Here is a 13,788-nt window from a genome sequence, read left to right as displayed (position 1 = left end):
TGTTTTCAGAAGCCATTGTTCTTATAACTTTTGATATTTTTTTTAACAGCTGTTTTTTTCTGCTATTCTGTGACTAAATCATTATAGCTCGCTAATCCTTGTGCAACCCTCCTCAACTTTGTGCAGGTGTGCAGAAATGGACGGGTATGAATGCCTTTTATATAAATATATACTAGATTACATTTTAAGATGCTTCCTTACCTAGAGAGTGGTGAGAATGTGGAACTCGCTACCACAGGGAGTGGTTGAGGCGAATAGTATCGATGCATTTAAGGGGAAGCTGGATAAACACATGAGGGAGAAAGGAATAGAAGGATACGTTGATGGGGTGGGATGAAGAGGGGTGGGAGGAGGCTGGAGTGGAGCAGAAACACCGGCACGGACCGGTCGGGCTGAATGGCCTGTTTCTGTGCTGGACATTCTATGCTTATTGTGTACCTAGTACTTAATTTAATTTTTGCACAGGATAGTTTTAATCCAACTTTGTTTTTCTCACAAAGGGTGCCCCAGGGCCACCTGGTGAACCGGGTCCTCGCGGGAGACGAGGAGCACGGGTGAGTACAAAAGAAATACCCGGTGGGCCATCCCGCGTGCTTGCTTTGCTGTGTTTTCTGTATTATCCTCGGTGTCCTATTTGACCTTGAGATGAGCTTCCGACCACATATCCGCTCCATCTCCGAGACCGCCTACTTCCACCTCCGTAACATCGCCCGTCTCCGCCCCCACCTCAGCTCATCCGCTGCTGAAACCCTCATCCATGCCTTTGTTACCTCTAGACTTGACTATTCCAACGCACTCCTGGCTGGCCTCCCACATTCCACCCGATGTAAACTTGAGCTCATCCAAAACTCTGCTGCCCCCGTGTCCTAATTCACACCCAATTCACAATTCACAATTCAAATCGCTTTATTGGCATGATAAGTTACATCTTATGTTGCCAAAGCATCAAAATACATTTATGGTTTAGCACATAAACGCAGTTCTATTCATACAGTGTATAAACAGGTATATCCCTGAGTGTATAAATATACATTCGCATTGTTTATATATATTCTTTTCTTAGTTTACTGGTTGTCCCTCTGTTCATGGCAAGCTGTAACATAGTGTGCCGCCAGTGTTATACAGCTTCTCTCCTCTCCCAGTAGGAATGGGAGTTTTTGGTTGTCATTCAGATTTCTGAAATCAGGGCATATTTGTGAGAATTTTTGGTAGAAATTCTCCCTGATGCCCTGATATTTTCCACAAGCTGTGAGGAAGTGCATCTCTGTCTCCACCACTCCCTGACTGCAGTGAGAGCATATCCTGTCCTCTCTTGGCAGCCTGGTCTGCCTGTGTCTGCCTTTTTCGATCGCTAGGCTATGTTCGCTAAGTCTGTACCTTGTCAAGGTTCTTCTCAGTTTGTTATCCTTTACCATGGTCAGGTAATCAGCTATGTTGTATTGTCTGTTTAGGGCCAAGTAGCAATTGAGTTTGCTTTGGGTTTTTGTTGTTTCTGCCCAATATGTCAGATATTTTTCCTTTTGCTTAGCGACGATTGTGTTGGGTCGAATTCTTTGTGTTACCCTGTCACTGTCCTGGGGCTGGTTATTGTTAGTATTGTTAGTAGTTACTTCACTGAGTCCCAGGACTAGTTGACTGAGGGTATTCTTCTTTATGGTCAGCTCTTGGCATTTCAGGGCGTCGTAGTGATAGCATTGGGGATTGCTCATTTGTAGGTGATTCCAAAATTTGGTGGCTCTTTTTTGGATAGTGATTATTAATGGATATTGGCCTAGTTCCGCCCTGCATGCATTGTTTACTGTTTTCCTTTGAGTCCGGAGGATACTTTTACAGAATTCTGCATGTAGGATCTCAATTGGGTGTTTGTCCCATTTTGGAAATTCTTGTTGAGTTAGCGGTCCCCATACTTCACTGCCATAGAGTGCAATTGGTTCAATTACTGATTTGAAAATTTTGAGCCAAATGCTAATTGGGATTTCTATTTGGATTGATTTTTTGATGGCATAGAAAGCCCTTCTTGCTTTCTCTTTCAGTTCATTCACAGCCAGTTTGAAGTTTCCCGTAGAACTGATTTTTAAGCCCAAGTATGTGTAGTTAGTGGTTTGTTCAATTTTGGTTGTTCCTACTGTGAAATTTATTTTGGGTCCCTGATGTTTGGATCTTTGCTGGAACACAAGGACTTTGGTTTTTTGGGGATTTATTGTCAGGGCCCAAGTCTGGCAGTACGACTCCAGCAGGTCCAGGTTTTGCTGTAGCCCCTCTTTAGTAGGTGACAGCAGAACCAGGTCGTCTGCATAGAGGAGGAATTTAACCTTGGATTCATATAGGGTGAGGCCGGGTGCTGTAGATTGTTCAAGTAGTTTTGCCAATCCATTTATGTAAATATTAAAGAGTGTCGGTGAGATTGGCGAGCCCTGCGTCACCCCCCGCCCCTGTGGGAAGTATTTTGTTTGCTTGTCTCCAATTTTAACTGCACATTTGTTGTTTGTATACATTGATTTAATTACATCATATGTTTTCCCTCCTACCCCGCTTTCGATAAGTTTCAGGAATAAACCATCATGCCAGATGGAGTCGAAAGCCTTCTGGAAATCTACAAAGCATGCGTAGATTTTGCTTTTGTTATGGTGAACGTGTTTGTCAATTAGGGTCTGTAGGGTGAAGATATGATCGGATGTTCTATAGTTTGGCAGGAATCCAATTTGGCTTTTACTCAAGACATTGTGCTCCTCAAGGAAGTTTATAAGTCTTTTGTTTATGATGCTACAGAATACCTTCCCCAGGTTACTGTTTACACAGATGCCTCGATAGTTGTTTGGGTCCCGTTCACCCATCACCCCCTGTGCTCACTGCCCCGTGTCCTAACTCGCACCCAGTCCCGTTCACCCATCACCCCCTGTGCTCACTGCCCCGTGTCCTAACTCGCACCGGGTCCCGTTCACCCATCACCCCTGTGCTCACTGCCCCGTGTCCCAACTCACACCCAGTCCCGTTCACCCATCACCCCCTGTGCTCACTGCCCTGTGTCCTAACTCGCACCAAGTCCCGTTCACCCATCACCCCCTGTGCTCACTGCCCCGTGTCCCAACTCGCACCCAGTCCCGTTCACCCATCACCCCCTGTGCTCACTGCCCCGTGTCCTAACTCGCACCCAGTCCCGTTCACCCATCACCCCCTGTGCTCACTGCCCCGTGTCCTAACTTTCACCGAGTCCCGTTCACCCATCACCCCGTGCTCACTGCCCCGTGTCCCAACTCACACCCAGTCCCGTTCACCCATCACCCCCTGTGCTCACTGCCCCGTGTCCTAACTCACACCCAGTCCCGTTCACCCATCACCCCCTGTGCTCACTGCCCCGTGTCCTAACTCGCACCCAGTCCCGTTCGCCCATCACCCTCTGTGCTCACTGCCCCGTGTCCCAACTCGCACCAAGTCCCGTTCACCCATCACCCCCTGTGCTCACTGCCCCGTGTCCAAACTCACACCCACTCCCGTTCACCCCTCACCCCTGTGCTCACTGCCCCGTGTCCTAACTCACACCCAGTCCCGTTCGCCCATCACCCCCTGTGCTCACTGCCCCGTGTCCTAACTCGCACCCAGTCCCGTTCGCCCATCACCCTCTGTGCTCACTGCCCCGTGTCCCAACTCGCACCAAGTCCCGTTCACCCATCACCCCCTGTGCTCACTGCCCCGTGTCCCAACTCGCACCCAGTCCCGTTCACCCATCACCCTCTGTGCTCACTGCCCCGTGTCCTAACTTGCACCAAGTCCCGTTCGCCCATCACCCCCTGTGCTCACTGCCCCGTGTCCCAACTCGCACCCAGTCCCGTTCGCCCATCACCCCCTGTGCTCACTGCCCCGTGTCCTAACTCGCACCAAGTCCCGTTCACCCATCACCCCCTGTGCTCGCTGACCTACATTGTCTCCCGGTTAAGCAGCGCCTTGATTTTAAAATTCTCATCCTTGTTTTCAAATTCCTCCGCGGCCTCGCCCCTCCCTATCTCTGTAATCTCCTTCAGCCCCACAACCCCCCGAGATATCTGCGCTCCTCCAATTCTGGACTCTTGAGCATCCCTGATTATAATCGTTCCACCATTGGTGGCCGTGCCTTCTGTTGCCTCGGCCCTAAGCTCTGGAATTCCCTCCCTAAACCTCTCTGCCTCTCGACCTCTCTTTCCTCCTTTAAGACGCTCCTTAAAACCTACCTCTTTGACCAAGTTTTTGGTCACCTGCCCTAATTTCTCCTTATGTGGCTCGGTGTCAAATGTTATGTCTTATAATACACCTGTGAAGCACCTTGGGACGTTTTACTACGTTAAAGGCGCTATATAAATACAAGTTGTTGTTGTTATTTTTGATAGATTTTTGGACTCTAGGGGAATCAAGGGATATGTGGATCGGGCAGGAAAGTGGAGTTGAGGTCGACGATCAGCCATGATCTTATTGAATGGCGGAGCAGGCTCAAGGGGCCGTATGGCCGACTTCTGCTCCTATTTCTTATGTTCTTATGTTCTTATGCCTAAGCTTAAACATGAAGACTGGTCACTTGGCCCTGGAACAGTAGCTCAGCAAGGGACCATTGCTTTCAAGAGAGAAGAGAAAGATTTGCCAGAAAAATCGAGGTGAAAAATGTTTAAATAACATCAGTTCCCACTCTTCCCAAGGAACTGGTGCACAGTGTTATAGAGTACATCAAAGTATCTGTGCTTTGACCTCTTCCATTACGTAGGATTTACAGAAAAATACAGTGTAGTTAAACAGTAAAACCTAATTGTTGCATTCAGCCCTAAAAAGAAATCATCAGTGATGTGATTACTTAAATTAATTCCTCTATAGTGCTTCTTTTTAAAATTCTCATCCTCGTTTTCAAATCCCTTCATGTCTTCATCCCTCCCTATCTCTGTAACCTCCTCCAGCCTTACAACCCTCCTCCAATTCTGGCCTCCTGCGCATCCCCGATTTCCATCGCTCCACCATTGGCGGCCGTGCCTTCAGCTGCCTGGGCCCTCAGCTCTGGAATTCCCTCCCTTAACCTCTCCACCTCTCTCTCTTTCCCTCTCCTCCTTTAAGATGCTCCTTAAAACCTCCCTCTTTGAACAAGCTTTTGGTCATCAGCCCTAATTTCTCCTTACGTGGGTCGGTGTCAAATTTTTTTGTCTTGCAATACTCCTGTGCAGCGCCTTGGGACATTTTACTCCGTTAAAGGCGCTATATAAATACAAGTTGTTGTTGCATACCAAACCTCCACTTTAGAATCAAGATACTTAATCCCAATAAATATTCTAGCATTTAAATAGTGAGACTAAATTTTGGGGCATTCAATGATAATGGGTAATTTCTCAGACAGTCTATCTGCATAGTGATATACCTATCAATTCATTCCATGAAAAGCGACGAGTTAAGATAGTAACTATAGGTTTTTATTGGCTAAATAACAAAGCCCACCCTCGTGGGTGATCGGTTCCAGCAAGGAAGAATACTGGCCAAGCAATCACCTTTATACCTGGGCAAGCAGGCGGAGCCATGGGCGGAGTCAGCTGAGGTCAGCCCAGGTATAACAGCGTGCGTGGCAAGAGGTAACCTTGTGTAGTGATAACAACAGTGTAAACAGTGATAACAACAGTGTAACAATAGTGAACGGTTGTGAACGATAACAGTGGTTTACCACACATAGTTAATGTGAGAAATGGAAATAATGGCCTGAACGAGATTATAAACAAGTCCCGAGGCATCCATCAGGCTTCATATTACAATTCTTTCAGCGTGGTTAGATGCTGAAGTATCTACAAAATCTTGCACACCCCGGGGTAAACGTTTGTCCACTGCCCGGGCAGTATTCTGGTGGAGTGGATCGGCAACTTTTCAGAAACCCCCAGTTTTTGAATCCGCTTTTTATCGATGGACTGAAAATTGGGCGAGTCTTTAACAGATTTCCACTGCTCTAGAAAATTTACCCCATGGCCTTTGGGTTCCATTAATTCAGGTATTTCTACTTTGTATAACTGTCAGGAAAGACTGAACAGGCTGGGGCTCTTTCCTCTAGAAAAGGGAGAGGTTTTTACAATTATGATGCGGTTTGATCGGGCAGTAGACGTAGAGAAGATTTTTCCACTTTTGGGGGAGTCTAAAACCATCAATAGAAGATCGTCACCAAGAAATCCAATGGGGAATTCAGGAGAAACCTCTAACCAGAGAGTGGTGAGAATGTGGAACTCGCTCCCACAGGGAGTGGTTGAGGTGAATAGTACAGATACATTTAAGGGGAAGCTGGATAAACACATGAGGGAGAAAGGAATAGAATCATAGAATCATAGAAGTTTACGGCACGGAAGGAGGCCGTTCGGCCCATCGTGTCTGCGCCGGCCAACAAAGTGCTCTCCAGCCTAATCTTACTTTCCAGCTCTTGGTCCGTAGCCCTGTAGGCCACGGCACTTCAAGTGCATATCCAAGTACTTTTTAAATGTGATGAGGGTTTCTGCCTCGACCAGCCTTTCAGGCAATGAGGTCCAGACCCCCACCACCCCTTGGGTGAAGAAATTTCCCCTCAAATCCCCTCTAAACCTTCCACCAATTACTTAAAAACTTTAGAAGGGTATGCTGACGGGGTGAGATGAAGAAGGGGTGGGAGGAGGCTGGTGTGGAGCATAAACGTGTGGACCAGTTGGGATAAATGGTCTGTTTCTGTGCTGTTAATCCTATGTAAATATCTACACGGACCTCATCGCTGTCGTTTCATTTGACGACCTGCCTGTTCGCGGACCTGCGATGCGCAGCCAGCACTCAAGGAGTTAAACTACTGCAGCGAATGACTGAGGGGCTTTATGCCAGTGAAGGTCATTCTGAGAAGTCTTAGCTAGCCTTAAATGTCAGCCGGACAATGATTCTGATTGTTTTGGAAGTAAAGAGCAAAGGTACTAGCCCGTACGTTTAACATATTCAAAGGTCGCCGCAGGGCTATTTCTATGGGTGGCTAAAGTACATGACTGCTGGGGTTGCTCAATGGGACAGCATTCCAGCCATGTACAAATGAATGAGGGACACCTTTTTTTTGCGTTTGAATATTTTTTCCCACCCGCGCCCCAAAAAAAGAGTTAGTTTGTGTGTAATATGCATGGATGCCCTACTTGCTTGTGATGTGGTAGAATGTCAGCATTCATCAGCAAATTACCCGTGACACATCCCCTGGCAGTCAGTTGGCAGGCACAGCCAGCTGTTCAGTGACACAAATCACAGCTCGTCCAACAAAGTAGGTCAAGTCAGGGGCAAAGTGAAAGAGCGCTAATCGCGTCTGCAGATATTGAAGGGCTGAAGAATCCTTCCAAATTTCTGTAAGTTTCTCTTGCATCCAGCTGAACGCGAAGTGCTAATAACAATGGAATGCAATATTCTGGCACATGTTATCGCGATCGGAAGAAAAACATTTCAGCGGAGTACTTGCAGCTAATGATTTGTCACCTCTCCATTCATGAGTTTCGTTGCACAGCTGGTGTTTTCAGAGGAGATCTGATTAAGTTGATATTAATGGGCACTTCAGGGGTTTCGTGTCAGGGCTATTATTTCTTACATTGTACATAAATGACAGCCCGGGAAGAGCTACTGACCACGAATAACAAGAAAGATTCATTTGCTTTCACAACCTCAGCCGATGCAGTCACTGTTGCAAGGTAGGAAACGCGGAAGCCGATTTGCGCACAGCAAGCTCCCACACAAAGTAACCAGATAGCAAGTTTTAGTGATGTTGGTTGAGGAATAAATATTGGCCCCAGGACACCGGGGAGAACTTCCCCTTGCTCTTCTTCGAAATAGTGCCGTGGGATCTTTTACGTCCACTTGAGAGAGCAGAAGGTCCTCAGTTTTACGTCTCATCCGAAAGACGGCACCTCCGACAGTGTGGCACTCCCTCAGTAACTCCACTGGGAGTGTCAGCTTAGATTTTTTTCAAGTCTCTGGAGTGGGACGTGAACCTACAGCATTCTCCCACAGAAGCAAGAGTACTGCCCACTGAGCCACGACAGGTGGATCTCAATATATTAGGGGATTGGGTTGACAACTGTCTAATCTTTAATTTGGACAAATACAAGACTGGGGAAGGAAAATAAGTCATAAGAACATAAGAAATAGGAGCAGGAGTCGGCCATTTGGCCCTTCGAGCCTGCTCCGCCATTCAATAAGATCATGGCTGATCTTCTACCTCATCTCCACTTTCCTGCACTATCCCCATATCCCTTGATTCCCTTAATATTCAAAAATCTATCGATATTAATGACTTGGATGAATATTAATGACTTGGATGAAGGGATCGAATGTACTGTAGCCAAATTTGCTGAGGACACAAAGATAGGTGGGTTAGCAAGTTGTGAGGAGAACACAGAGTCTGCAAAGGGATGTAGATAGGTTAAGTGAGTGGGCAAAAATTTGGCAGATGGAGTATAATGTGGGAAAATGTGAGGTTATCCACTTTGGAAGGAAGAATGAAAAAGCAAATTATTATTTAAGTGGGGCGAGACTACAAAATGCTGCGGTACAAAGGGATCTGGGGGTCCTAGTACATGAAACACAAAAAGTTAGCATGCAGGTACAACAAGTAATTAGGAAGGCTAAATGACTGTTGGCCTTTATTGCAAGGGGTATGGAGTATAAAAGGAGGGAAGTCTTGCTACAACTTTACAGGGCGCTGGTGAGACCACACCTGGAGTACTGCGTACAGTTTTGGTCTCCTTATTTAAGGAGGGATATACTTGCATTGGAGGCAGTGCAGAGAAGGTTCACGAGGTTAATTCCTGGGATGAAGGGGTTGACCTATGAGGAAAGGTTGAGCAGGTTGGGCCTACGCTCATTGGAGTTTAGAAGAATGAGAGGTGATCTTATTGAAACATACAAGATTCCGAGGGGGATTGACAGGGTGGATGCTGAGAGGATGTTTCCCCTCGTGGGGGAATCTAGAACTAGGGGGCATAGTTTCAGAATAAGGTGTCGCCCATTTAAGACGGAGATGAGGAGGAATTTCTTCTCTCTGAGGGTGGTGAATCTTTGGAATTCTCTACCCGAGAGAGCTGTGGAGGCGGAGTCACTGAATATATTCAAGACAGAGATTGACAGGCATTTGAACTACAGGGGAGTCAAGGGGTATGGGGAGAGAGCGGGAAAGTGGTGTTGAGGACAAGATTGGATCAGCCATGATCTTATTGAATGGTGGAGCAGGCTCGAGGGGCCGATTGGCCGACTCCTGCTCCTGATTCTTATGTTCTTATGTTCTTATCTTTGTTTTGAATATATTCAATGACTGAGCCTTGGAACAACGTAAGATAAATGGTTATGAACTTTAGGACATAACAGGAAAGAAATCTGGGCATATTACAGGCTAGTTCATTGAAACCATTAGTGTGACAGTAATTACATACATAGGATTACATCGGATATACGGCACAGAAACAGGCCATTCGGCCCAACCAGTCCATGGTGGTGTTTATGCTCCACTCGAGCCTCCTCCCGTCTTTCCTCATCTAACTCTATCAGCATAACCCTCTATTCCCTTCTCCCTCATATGCTTATCTAACCGCCCCTTAAATGTATCTATACTATTTGCCTCAACCACTCCCTGTGGTAGCGAGTTCCACATTCTCACCACTCTCTGGGTAAAGAGGTTTCTTCTGAATTCCCCATTGGATTTCTTGGTGACTATCTTATATTGATGGCCTCTAGTTTTGCTCTTCCCCACAAGTGGAAACAATCTCTCTGTATCCACTCTATCAAAACCTTTCATCATTTTAAAGACCTCTATTAGGTCACCCCTCAGCCTTCTTTTTTCAAGAGAAAAGAGACCCAGCCTGTTCATCCCTTCCTGATAGGTATACCCTCACATTTTGGTATCATCCTTGTAAATCTTCTCTGCACCCTCTCCAGTGCCTCTATATCCTTCTTATAATATGGCGACCAGAATTGTACACAGTGCTCTTAGGGGGCGAAATTGGGCTTACCGCCCCGGCGAGGAGGCGGAGCGCTATCTTGGGCGCTCCTCTTCCTCTCAAAGCGTTGTCGGGGGAAGCAAAGTGCGGTAGCGCCAGAGTGCTCCGCAGCCGCTCCGCGTAGCGCTGACACGTTTCAGCGCCCCTCCACTTCCGGTAAAGGCGGAGGGACGCTGCGCGCTCCGCAGGGGCCTCCGATGGCCCGCACTGCAGCCCGGCACCACAGGTGAACAGACGGATTGGACTCGCACAGAGGGCGGTAAGCGTGTGGACCCGACACTCCCGGGAAGAGAGCAGAGGTGGATACTGCCAGCAAGTTCAAGCAGGACGAATGGCAGAAGAGTTTAAGTGGTAATTCGCAGGCACTCTTGGTGCGATCTGGCATTATCTTTCTCGTCTGTTAATTTGCCCGTGCGTTACCTTTCTGTTTTCAGTGACAGGAAAGGGGTGAGTTCACGAGTGCACATATGGTTCTGAATTATGAAATCTGTTCCTATTTGAGCAGTTTGAAATAGTGCTGGAGTTTCTCAACTGTCAACCAGAGTTGGAGAAGCTGAGCCCAATATCTATGAGGTACAGAGAGCTATAAATTATAGAGGATTCTATCAACTCCAAATGTAATTTTTTTTTAACTAGTTAATGTGGTCATATTGCAAAATGTTAATACGATGCTGCTACTCAACGAAAACTGTGTTTTCATGTCCATAGGGGATACCCGGACCACATGGGAATCCAGGACTGCCAGGACTACCAGGCTCAAAGGTATATGTGACTTCGAAGCAATTCATCTGTGTCACTAACCTACCGTTTTCCATATGTAGCCTATCTTTGAAGTCTCCCAGCAATCCTGAGCCATTAAATCATTATCTGCCGTGATGGACTGCAGCCACATGTGACTCAAACCTGGGCCCTGGGCAATAAACAAGGACTTTTTTTTTCCGCCCACATGTGACTGCTTGCCTCCGAGCAACATAAAAAAGACAGAAAAGACAAAAGCAAAATTTGCAAATGATTTCATGCCAAATTTTGAAATGAGGCTCCACATTTTGCAATGAGTGGTTTCCACAACTGGAACTAGTAATGTCAGCCTTGGGTGCCTTTGAGTCAGAAGGTCGTGGGTTTGAAGTCCCACTCTAGAGACATGAGCACAAAATCTAGGCTGACAATCCAATACAGTACTGAGGGAGCACCGCACTGTCGGAGGGGCAGTACTGAGGGAGCGCTGCACTGTCGGAGGGGCAGTACTGAGGGAGCGCTGCACTGTCGGAGGGGCAGTACTGAGGGAGCGCTGCACTGTCGGGGGGCAGTACTGAGGGAGCGCTGCACTGTCAGAGGGGCAGTACTGAGGGAGCGCCGCACTGTCGGAGGGGCAATACTGAAGGAGAGCTGCACTGTCAGAGGGGCAATACTGAGGGAGAGCTGCACTGTCAGAGGGGCAGTACTGAGGGAGCGCCGCACTGTCAGAGGGGCAGTACTGAGGGAGCGCCGCACTGTCGGAGGGGCAGTACTGAGGGAGTGCTGTACTGTCGGAGGGGCAGTACTGAGGGAGTGCTGTACTGTCGGAGGGGCAGTACTGAGGGAGTGCTGTACTGTCGGAGGGGCAGTACTGAGGGAGTGCTGCACTGTCAGAGGGGCAGTACTGAGGGAGTGCTGCACTGTCGAAAGGTTGATACTGAGGGAGTGCTGCATTGTCGGATGGGCAGCACTGAGGGAGCACGGCACTATCGGAGGGGCAGTACTGAGGGAGTGCTGCACTGTCGGAGGGGCAGTACTGAGGGAGCGCTGCACTGTCGGAGGGGCAGTACTGAGGGAGCGCGGCACTGTCGGAGGGGCAGTACTGAGGGAGCGCTGCACTGCCGGAGGGGCAGTACTGAGGGAGCGCTGCACTGTCGGAGAGGCAGTACTGAGGGAGCGTGGCACTGTCGGAGGGGCAGTACTGAGGGAGTGCTGCACTGTCGGAGGGGCAGTACTGAGGGAGCGCTGCACTGTCGGAGGGGCAGTACTGAGGGAGCGCTGCACTGTCGGAGGGGCAGTACTGAGGGAGCGCGGCACTGTCGGAGGGGCAGTACTGAGGGAGCACTGCACTGTCAGAGGGGCAGTACTGAGGGAGTGCTGCACTGTTGGAGGGGCAGTACTGATGGTGCACCGCACTGTCGGCGGGGCAGCACTGAGGGAGCACTGCACTGTCGGAGGGGCAGTACTGATGGAGCACCGCACTGTCGGAGGGGCAGTACTGAGGGAGCACCGCACTGTCGGAGGGGCAGTACTGAGGGAGTGCTGCACTGTCGGAGGGGCAGTACTGAGGGAGCACTGCACTGTCGGAGGTGTCGTCTTTCAGATGAGACGTTAAACCGAGGACCCCGACTGCCCTCTCAGGTGGGTGCAAAAGATCCCATGGCCGCTATTTCAAAGAAAAGCAGGGAAGTTCTCCCTGGTGTCCTGGCCAATATTTATCCTTCAGTCAGGATCACTAATGTTTACCTCATTGCTGTCTGTGGGCGCTTGCTGTGCGCAAATTGCCTGCTGTGTTCCCTTCATTACAACAATGACTACACTTCACAAAGTGCTTCATTGGCTGTAAAGCGCTGTGGGACGTCCTGAGGTTGTGAAAGGCGCTATAGAAATGCAAGTCTTTCACAACCTGCTGCATGCCCCAGAGCACTTTACAGCCAATGAAGTACTTTTTGACGTGGAGTCACTGTTGTAATGTATGAATTTGTGCACAGCAAGCTCCCACATCAGTAGTATACTGATGACCAGATCATCTGTTCTTTTTATTGATGTTGTTTGAAGGATAAATATTGGCCATGACCCCAGGGATAACTCCACTGCTCTTCTTCAAAATAGTGCCATGGGATCTTTGACATCCACCTGAAAGAGCAGACTGGGCCTCGGTTTAACGTCTCATCCGAAAAACAGCACCTCCGACAGTGTAGCACTCCCTCAGTACTGCCCCTCCAACATTGCGGCGCTCCCTTAGTACTGCCCCTCTGACAGTGCAGCACTCCCTCAGTACTGACCCTCCGACAGTGCAGCATTCCCTCAGTACTGCCCCTCCGACAGTATGGCGCTCCCTCAGTACTGACCCTCCGACAGTGCAGCACTCCCTCAGTACTACCCCTCCGACAGTGCAGCGCACCCTCAGTACTGCCCCTCCTACAGTGCAGCACTCCCTCAGTACTGCCCCTCCGACAGTGCACAGCTCCCTCAGTACTGCCCCTCCGACAGTGCAGCGCTCCCTCAGTACTGCCCCTCAGACAGTGCAGCGCTCCCTCAGCACTGCCCCTCCGACAGGGCGGCGCTCCCTCAGTACTGACCCTCTGACAGTGCAGCGCTCCCTCAGTACTGCCCCACGACAGTGCAGCACTCCATCAGTACTGCCCCTCCGACAGTGTGGCGCTCCCTCAGTAGTGCCCCTCCGACAGTGCAGCACTCCCTCAGTACTGCCCCTCTGACAGTGCGGCACTCCCTCAGTACTGACCCTCCGACAGTGCGGCGCTCCCTCAGTACTGCCCCTCCGACAGTCCAGCGCTCCCTCAGTACTGCCCCTCCGACAGTGCAGCTCTCCGTCAGTACTGCCCCTGCGACAATGCAGCTCTGCCTCAGTACTGCCCCTCCAACAGTGCAGCTCTCCCTCAGTACTGCCCCTCCGACAGTGCAGCTCTCCCTCAGTACTGCCCCTCCGACAGTGCACAGCTCCCTCAGTACTGCCCCTCCGACAGTGCAGCGCTCCCTCAGTACTGCCCCTCAGACAGTGCAGCGCTCCCTCAGCACTGCCCCTCCGACAGGGCGGCGCTCCCTCAGTACTGACCCTCTGACAGTG

The 13,788-nt window shown here is 49.3% G+C and overlaps 1 protein-coding gene across 1 annotated transcript in view; it reads left to right on the top strand.

Annotated features, from left to right (window-relative positions):
• col24a1 (collagen type XXIV alpha 1) overlaps positions 1-13,788 on the top strand; it is a 677,579-nt gene that overhangs the window by 208,359 nt on the left and 455,432 nt on the right. Inside the window, exons 4-5 of the mRNA XM_085983549.1 lie at positions 501-554; positions 10,674-10,727. Coding sequence (XP_085839675.1) covers positions 501-554; positions 10,674-10,727 — 108 coding nt within the window. The remainder of the gene's footprint in view (positions 1-500; positions 555-10,673; positions 10,728-13,788) is intronic.

This window comes from Somniosus microcephalus, chromosome 3 (genome assembly GCF_052327205.1).
Source record: "Somniosus microcephalus isolate GS21.2 chromosome 3, FLI_Smic_1.0, whole genome shotgun sequence".
NCBI classification, from domain to species: domain Eukaryota; kingdom Metazoa; phylum Chordata; class Chondrichthyes; order Squaliformes; family Somniosidae; genus Somniosus; species Somniosus microcephalus.
This window is presented reverse-complemented; position numbering and strand designations above follow the sequence as displayed.